General features: G+C 36.7%; 1 protein-coding gene across 1 annotated transcript in view; it reads right to left on the bottom strand.

Moving 5' to 3' along the window:
- Positions 1 to 2,238: 2,238 nt before the first annotated feature.
- Positions 2,239 to 9,797, bottom strand: part of Gsk3b (glycogen synthase kinase 3 beta) — a 190,502-nt gene continuing 182,943 nt past the window's right edge. Inside the window, 1 exon segment of the mRNA XM_047563722.1 lies at positions 2,239 to 2,529. Within this exon segment, the coding sequence (XP_047419678.1) occupies positions 2,462 to 2,529 (68 nt within the window). The 3' untranslated portion in view covers positions 2,239 to 2,461.

The following is a 9,797-nucleotide window of genomic DNA, read 5'->3' as shown; positions in this document are numbered from 1 at the left end:
TCTCTCTTACCCCATTTATGGGGGAAAAGTGTTTCCTAAAATAAGTACTGATTTTTATGGACTCTAGCAAGTATACCAAGTCCAGAGTAGTGTTCGTTCCAAAAGTCTGGCTGGGCAGTTTGATCTGAAAACAGGTCCATTTCTCTGTTATAGACCTACCTGTTCAGATTCTTTATAAAACCTTTCTGAAAATGTTGTATAGTTCCTTTAAGGAACTATGCTGCTAAATACTTTGATTTCAGATTTCTTTCAATCTTAACTAGCTCTCATAAGCACTTTATAAAAAGTAAAACTCAATATTTGATTTGGTTTGACTGAACGTATTTCTTTTCTCATGAACTCTGATATAACCAGAGGTTTAAGAAACCCCACTTGTGGCCCAAGAGCTTAGCTAAACAGTGAGTGAACACTAAGATGGCTCACAGTTGTCTTTCTGGGTGTCAGTTCACTTCAGCAGGCAGCACGACTCTCTTAGGAGAGTTGCACACAAAGTCAAGAAGCAGGACAGGGTGCAGGGCCTGCACATGGGCTGCCAAGAGACTCTACTTCCTAACCCTAACCTGGAGGGCAAGACCCCAACATGACCTACGGTGGCAATGAGGGTGAAAGGAGGTTACACACATCTAGGGTTCAGCTCTGCAGCTCTGCAGCCCTATAGTTATCAGCTAACCTTGGAAGATGTATGGGGAGGGAGAGGGCAGGAGGGAAAAGTGGCCATCACTCAAGTGATCTTTTAAATGTAAAATATAACTGATTGTGCCTTAAAGATTCATAGGTCAAGTAATGGCCCGTAAGCACCAAGGTGACTAAGGTTCATTTTAGAGTATATAAGGCCCACATAGATACCAACCTTATAAGTATAAAACAAACTAGTTGTGAAAATCTATCTCCTTACTGCAAACATAATTCTTCAATCTTCCTTGCTTTCCAAGGAATATTGCTTTTTTTTTTTTTTTTTCAAAAACAATAGACTGATTCTTACACCATTCACTGATAAAGAAAATAGAAACAAAACTCTTAACTGGGTGTTGGGAGGAAACATTCTTCTCATGCTTCAACCAGTCAATTTTGATACTGGAGACAAAAAAGAAAAGGCAGTATTGAATATATGTATATATAACATATATACACACATTTATATCATCAGTTTTCCTATAAAGTCAGCAGGTACACGTGACTATATAATTCTGATGGGTAGTTTTTAATATTTCTACCATCTAAAAATTATAATTGCCTACTGGGCATGCATCAATAAATAAATTTAAAAAGCATGAGGTTAAAAACGCTGAAATTAAATAGATCTAGATTTGGATTTAAAATTAGAACTATATGTAGAATGTGGCAATTCCTAAAAACTTGTTTTTCAATTAGAAAGATGAAAAATAAAGCAGTAGACTGTTACAGTTCACATTATTTAACTATAATGTCCTCTCTCAAGTGTATCTTTCCAAGGGAAGTAACTTTAGAAAAAAATCTGGATAAATTCATTCACAGTGGTGAGATCTGTCGTGGCCGTGTCCTTCCTCTAGGCTCATCAGCCTCTGACCTGTGCAGCCAGTATAGCCTGTTCAACATCCTTTTCAATCCCCTCCTAGGTCACCAGTTTAAAAACTGTACAAAGATTTGCAGAGAACCTTTGGTCAGGCAAAGCAAAAACAAAAGCCCATTATGGAACATGCAGGCCATAGTTCTGCTTGCTGCTCCCCTTTGGGAGCCTGCTGTACCAGCTTCTTCACCACTAGTACTGATTAATAACAAAACAAACCTTAAGCAATCAATTAAGAATCTCCCCCTTAGAGCTTCAAACTTTATTGACCTACCTGGGTTACAAATGATACACATTTCCTTTTTTGTCTGCCACACCTGCCACCAACATGCCAAAGCCAAGTCTTCAAATACTCAAGGATATGGATTAATTTTACAAGTGACATTTAAGCCCCTGTTGAGTTATACCTGCTAAGCTCCCAACCAATTTCAAGCTGTGCACTATACCAAAGTCTGACACTAGACTTGAAAACAAAACAAAGTTGAAACAAAATAAAACAAAACACTTCAGCACAGAACAAGGTTTCTTGTGGAAGGGGCATGAAGCAGGAGTCCTGTTTTCAAAGTGTACAACAGCAGACTTTTGATTAAAAAAAAAAAAAAAAAAAAAAAAAAAAAAGATTGTCGGTGGGAGAGAGATTGTGTCTTCTAGTGCTCCGCTTTCCCCCTCCCATAACCCCTCCCACCCTCTGGGTCTCCCGCAAAGTGAGAATACAATGAAATTGTTTTGTATTTATAGATATCTTACAAGGTTAAATAAGAACAACAATTAAAAAAAAAAAAATTGAACACTAAAATGAACAGGTTTTTTTTTTTTTTTTCTCTTTTTAATTTTCTTTCCAAACGTGACCAGTGTTGCTGAGTGACACTCAAGTAACTGGTGGTTTTTCCTGTGCAGCTGACTGCTTGGGACTGTTCAGGTGGAGTTGGAAGCTGATGCAGAAGCAGCATTATTGGTCTGTCCACGGTCTCCAGCATTAGCATCTGCAAATTCAAAGTCCCAAGAGAGAGTATGAACAATGGCATAATCCTCCAAAGAAAACAAGTACATTGCCTTAATTGCAGACTGTGGGCTATGTGGTCTTTCAAGCTATTATCTAGCATGTTGGTTTAAATATGGCTAACAGAATGAAGCGTACATTTCTTCCTGTTCAGAAGCTAACGTACATGACTTGGCAAGGTCCTGGTGCACAGTAGGCAGTATCTCTGACTAAGTTACCAACTTAGGGAACTGGAGGTCATTTCTGTCAAAGTTTTTACTATAGCTGAGATCAGCAGTACATGAATACTCAATGGGAGAGGGAATTAACCTAAAAATAAATGAAGCACATAGCTTGGAAAACTTACTAAAGATACTGAATCATGTTATAACATACTATCTGCTTTAGTGGGTGAAGGGGTGAAGGAAATGAAAGTAATATGGGTCAATGTTGATAGGCAGAAGTACTGAGTATAAACCAAACTCAGTTGCTTATCTTCTAAGTATACTCTTTATTATTCATAGAGATGAAAGACAGCAAAATAGAAAGTCACTGTGGTACCAATTTACTTAATAAAGCATCTTGTAGTCAAATAAGTTGGCCTAAGAGTTTATCTTGCCTGATCCTCTACAAATGTGCATCTTAACAATTAACTTTTGTCTCCTTCCCCTCTTTTAAAGACCCATTATTATTTTACAGCATCCATTAACATTTAAATGAGCATCTAGTTGTTTCCAAATTGGCTCTCCATCCTGGATAGGGAATAGCCTGCTATTTCAGTGCTTAATCATCTGTATCATACACAATCACCAGGAATGTACTGTTGGTCATTTTTTTCCCCCAAAATTCCATGTTTATTCCAGAGAAAGAGAGGTAGCTTGATTGGGATGGGCAACTTCCAAGAGCTATCTCCCGAGAAGCCACACTTCTCTTGTTCATCAAGTTTAGTAACACCAAAAAGCAAACCGACAAGTTTTTGTGGGGAACTGAAGGGATCTGCAATCACCCTTGTCCTATGATAGGAAGAGTAACTAATGTTACAGCTGAATGCAAACATCTGGTCCTATATCCTTCTATTTTGAATTTCTGAATTAGAGGACGACACAGAAGATCCCAAGGACACAAAGGAACTTTATTACTAACGATTAGCTGTTCAGTTATCATTTCTATAACCATTCCACAAAAACTGTACTTCCTTTCTAAATCAGCTCTTACATACATTTAATTCAATCTTTGGGAAAAGAAATGAGATTACCTCTTAATTTGAATGGTTATATTTAATTTCCTCAAAATACCTGTAGCTGCTTCTAGTACTGCTGTTGTGTAAATAAATGCAACATCAGAGTCCATGCATTAGGTTTATACTGCCCAAGGCTGAAGTTATCCTAATTCATCAGTATAAGGTCCATGAGTAGGTGGCAGGACAGAGCAAGGGACACAGAACTTACTTTTCAAAACCAGGTAGACAGCCTTGTCCAATAATCAGTGAGTAACTAGGTCTAACTCTTCATTCATGATCCCTGGCCTTCCATAGATATGCTTGGCTTAAAGGAATTGTATCATCCATGCCCACTCAAATTCTGAGCACTGAAAATCCAACATTATTTCCTGTCTAACCACAAATTCCTTCGAGCATTTCTCAGGAAAAAAATACTCATTTTAATGATTCACAGACAGGCTGTATTAAAAACATTTCAGCGAAAACCTCAAAGACTATAAAGCTATTTCAGACTCCTAATATTCCCACAAAAATCCATGTTTATTGTGGCATTTCCTGTGCTCTGAATGACACTCAGAACATGATCATCATCAAATAGCACTTACCTCAGAGTTTTGGTCTTCAAGCCCAAGACTTGAAAGACAGGCTATCAGGAATTCATCTGTGTGTCTGACTACTACGTCATCATACAAACTAGCAACGTGAGCAGCTCTGCCCATGGTGGTCATTAGCCATGAAGGCTGACCCCAGTAAACACCTCACCTACATGGCAACTTGTCCATTTTTGTTAAATTTGCATGTTAGTAATATCCCACTTAGCTAGCTAGTTTTCAGATCTCCTTTCACTGGCTATACCCTGAGCGCTTATGATAGTGTCCAAACTAGTTTCTCTTCCTTGGGAAAATCAAAAGTTGTCTATATGATCATAATAAAAACTATGGGCTTATATGTGAGCATTTAACCAGAAAAGAATTCGGTTTTTCAATCAATAAAATTGACAAAACACTCATGTTCCTCAGATTTGTAATTTAATGACCTCATATTTTCTCAGAATTATTTCTAAATCATTTCATGAGTAAATTTTAACAGTTAATTATTTTGGTTACACATATCCTTGATATCTGAAGTCACAGTAATGTACTCACTCATCAAAAAAACCTTGCCTGAAGTAAGGGGCTCCTTCGCACAAAATCAAATTACAAATGCCCTTCCTGAGAAAAAGAAGAGATCTCTTTTTCAAAGGGATACAGTATAGTGAGGGAAAAGTAAAACAAAGGGTTGGGGGTGAGTCCTATAAACTCAATGCTAAATAGTAGGTTCAACAGATCACCTGGCTTACTTATGGAACAAAGTCACATTTATAAGCTCTTCAAAAGATGGTTAGACACTAAGTATGAAGTAGAAGCTGCTGTCCAGGAAGTGCTAGGAGAAACTATTTGGGAACAAGCAGGAAACAAGACAACAAAGATGATTACTTTTTCTAAATAACACAAGAAACAAGTCTAGGTACATGCTTATTTTCTCTTGCTTCATTCTATAGATTGATTTTACATAATTAAGTGAATCAATATGGACTTTCTATAATAAAAAATACTTATTAATTTTAAATTTTTATAAATTGTCATTAGATTTGGATGTTTATTGTTAGTTCAATAACTTCTCAAATATTTAAAGTGACTCTGTAAAAGCAACAAAGTTAATTACTTCTCCTTACATTCTCTTCCTTTACTATTACACACTGATAATATTGATACTGTCTGACACTACAGTTTGAAGGACAGGCTAAGATCATTTGATTATACAAGATTTGATGAATAATCAACTGACTCTATAGTCTTTTGTGTTTGGTCCTGAGAAGCTCTTTATGCTTCACACTTCCCCGCCAGTACTGGCGATTGAACCCAGGGCTTCACACAGGCTAGGCAAGTGCTCTATCAGTGAGCTACATTTCCAGCCCTTTTTATTTTGATATAAGGTCACACTAGGTTGCCCAGGCTGGCCTTAAACTTACATGTGTGTTATGACCATGCCTGGTTTATACTGATACATCTTTCTTAAACCTAATCCAATTCCATGAACATTTATGAGTATGAAGACGATTTGTACATCTTAACAACTTTGTGATTTTGGAACAAATGATTCAACTTTTCTATCCCTCAATTTCCTCACTGGCAAAATGGTAATAATACCTCCTACCTATGAAATAAGGCCTCTGAAGTACATGGCACAGCACCCAGCATACAGTAATTGTTCAATAAAGAGAATGGTGAAAGAGACCTCTAAAATATATTTTTATTGATAAAACATATTTATTTTTTCATAATCTAGTGTGACTACAATAACCACAATCACAATATACATCAGTGGCAGCAGTTGTTAACCTCTGGGTGCGTTGCTTACCAATGTGCTACACATGATACTAAGTACTCTGTAGACATCATATTTAGGCCCCACAGCAACCATGAAAAATAAATACAATTACTGCCACCATTATGCAAACAGAAAACATGAACCATAATGAGATTAACATAACCAAGACCATACAATTAGTAAGTGGAAGAGCAGATGACAATGATAACTTTTATGGGCAGTAGGGGACAGCAGAGATTTCCTAGGAAAGGGTTAGAAGAGTTTAAAGGAACTTTTACTTAGAACTAATTTCAACAAAATCTAGTGTGATTTCTAGAGGTCCACCTCCATTATCTAAAACAGTTATTACATTAAAACAATAATTAATTTACAATAAGAACTAAGCATATATATTAATTTATTTTCTAATTTTCTAATTGTATGGGATGTAAAGTGCTCTGGAAATAGCTCTAGAGATGACATTCCACAGACCTGAAGCTTCCTGGAAACAATACCCATTGCCATTCTTTTGAAGCCACTATGGAAAAACAACTCCATCCTATCAAATCCAATATAGACTTGAGGGGAAACAGAATTGTCAGTTTTAAGGGGAAGATGCACAGGTAGGAAGGCACAAGGTCATCCTTACAGATTGTGGTGGGTCACCTTCCAAGATAACCCCAATGATTCATGCCTTTTGGTTTCCATGCCCTAACACAGTCCCTTCCCACACTGAAACTGCAAAAATAATGGTGTATGACTCCAAGGCTAAGATACAAAAGACATGTAGCTTCCATCTTGTCCTCTCTCTTGGGTCACTCCATCTAACAGAAGCTGGCTATCATGATATGAGATACAGAGAGGCCACAAGGTGAGTGGTGATTAAGGCAGTGCAGATCTGCTAGCCACATGAACAAGTCATCCCAGAAGCAGATCTTTCAGCCTCAGAAAAGTCATTAGATGACTAGAGAGTTGACATTTTAACTACATTATGAGAGACCCTGATTAAGAACCACCCAGCTAGATTGCTTCTGAATTTCTGACTCACAGAAACGACATTTATTCTTACTTTAAGTTGGGGTAACTTGATATGTAGCAATAGATGACTAATACATATGCATACATCAAAGAACTTAAATGCTGTTTAGGGATTGGGTTTACAAGTTCATGAAAGCATAAGTAAGTCCCTCTATAATACTTAGATGTATTCCTAATAAGTTGTATAAGACAAGATTATATCAGATGAACAACTGTTTTTTTCCTGAATGGTTTTCTGAGAAGAGTATATGGTTCTCAGATCCATATCAGATATATGGATATCAGTATATGGATATCAGATCCATATCTTGATATCCATATTATCAGGAGTATAAGGATTTTATAACAGATATTACAAAGGGAATTTATTTTATTTCTTTTCATTTCATTTCATTTTATGATATAGGGTCTTGCTATAATGTCCCAGCCTTGAGCTGCTGGGCTTAAGTGATCCTCCTATATCTCTCCTGAGTAGTTGAGACTATAGGTATGTGCTACTATGCTTGGCAAACACAGTTTTTATTCCATGTAACTTCAGAGGTAAAAACAAGAACTTGGGTAACTCCATAGTGAAGCCAAGGGTAGAAACCTCAGCTACCAGGTGCCTAGATGAGTCCATGAGGTTGTGATTTTTATCCTACGGTAATTTTTTATACGTAAAATTCTTTATCTGGTACACGTTTGTTTTTTCTAGGATATGATCCATTCCCCACCCCACCACCAGATTCTCAGAGATCTGTTAGTGTTAATGGATACTGCAGTCATAGATTAATGGTAGGTGTCTTAAAGCTGGGGAAACTGCCCCACCTACATGCCCAGGTCATAAACTCATGAAGTTCTTGCCTTGATTCCTCACTGCCCCCTCACTGCCCATCCACAATAAACATCTGTTCACTTTTCTTGTACCTAATGTGATTGATCAAACATGCAAATGGGGAGTGGAAGGAAGAGTGAATGGAAGGTCTCACACTTAAAACTGTTGCCCAAGTTTTAAATAAAAAGAAAGTAGAAGGCAAGGAAACTTGTTGGGAAGACAGGACAGGGAATAAACAGGAGGTGGAGTTCCAAAGGCTCTGCTGTCATAAATTAGTATTACAGAACTATGGTTCTAAAAAGATAAAGCTTTTTAACTTATAGAAATGCTCATTGTGTGGTCCAGTGGCAATGACAGAAATGTTCTATTTGCATTCTCCAATATAGTGGCTCCTAGCTACATTGGACTATTTAAATTGAAGTTAAAAAGTAAAAATTAAAATTTAGTTCCTAATTTGCCCTCAACATGTTTCAAGTTCTCAAAAGCTACAAAAGTACTGAATTGGTAATATTTCTATTATTGGCATATTAGCAAAGATAGCATATTTTAGCTAATCAAATCAGCCTTTTTGTGTTTACATGTGTGTTTAAGTACACTTGAGAACTTAAGTATACTTTTATTCCTTTATTATACCCTCTCCCAAGCCAATCTTTCTGAAACCTTTTTTAAGTGTGTTTCCACTTACCGGGCAGAAAATATTTAAAAATGGTTAAAATGTTTTGTGACAGGTCAACTCCTCTAAAAGATAAAATTTTGGTAGGCTGAGATTATTGTTTATAATATATAGCTAACTCAGGATGTTCCTACTCATGCTGTTCCAAGTGGAAATGCCTCTATTATAAAACCATGTTTTGGATATTAGTGTTTATTCCTGGCACAGGAACAAACGAAAGACCTTCAGGGCCAAAGTACACCCCAACCAAGCTTACACTTAAACTGAAGTAATAAACTACACTAATGAGATCAAAGTTTCACCTAAAAGGAGGTATTTTTCATTTTTTTCTCTTCATAATCTCTACTATTATTTCACTAATTTTGTGTGTGGTAATAAGGGAGAAGGAAAGGAAATTCATCTAAGGAATGCATCATCAACTCTTTTTTCCTATTCCTAGGAAAGATGTGGCACAAGATATCAAGCTAGTCTTTAGTCAGGAGTAAAATTCAGATGCCTGAAGTTCAATACTCCAAGATACACGGAGGGCCCGTCACAAAACAGCTTATATTGGTCTGCTGGCAGCAGAGAGGTCTTAGTTACCTATAAGCTCAGAGGTAGGGCATATTTTAACTAAAAGGCTTGGTTGTTCAGAATAGGGAATTGAAAGCCATGAGGACACACGTAATATTTTCAACTCTTCTTTAGGTTAAAATAACTAACTTAGGAATAAAGAATAAAAAAGTTACATAAAGTAGGTAAGGAAATGAAGAATACTTAATGACATCTGGAAGAGTGACTGACAGGATATTCACTGACTTAATCAAGACGATTTTAAATTACTATTCGGGTGGGGAGGATACCTAGAGAACATTTTTCAACTCAAGAGGAAAGGACATGTTTTGCATACAAACAATTTTCTAGAAGTGATATCTAGCACTGCTCTGGTGAAAAAAATAACTAAGCTGGTTTGATTTTAGTTGTCTATATACAAACTCACAAAGTATTCTTACATAGGATATAGTTTCACTGATGTCAGTGTAGTTATTAAACTGGAATAGTTTGAAATCAAAGTCTAGGCATCAAATGTAGAGCCAACAAGAGGAAATAGGTACATACTATACCTGAAAGAGTCATACACATTTGGCTTCCAAGTCAATAACACCCCAAAATACAAATGTATGCACGTGTACACTTTAA

The sequence above is a fragment of the Sciurus carolinensis genome, chromosome 9 (genome assembly GCF_902686445.1).
Source record: "Sciurus carolinensis chromosome 9, mSciCar1.2, whole genome shotgun sequence".
NCBI lineage: Eukaryota > Metazoa > Chordata > Mammalia > Rodentia > Sciuridae > Sciurus > Sciurus carolinensis.
This window is presented reverse-complemented; position numbering and strand designations above follow the sequence as displayed.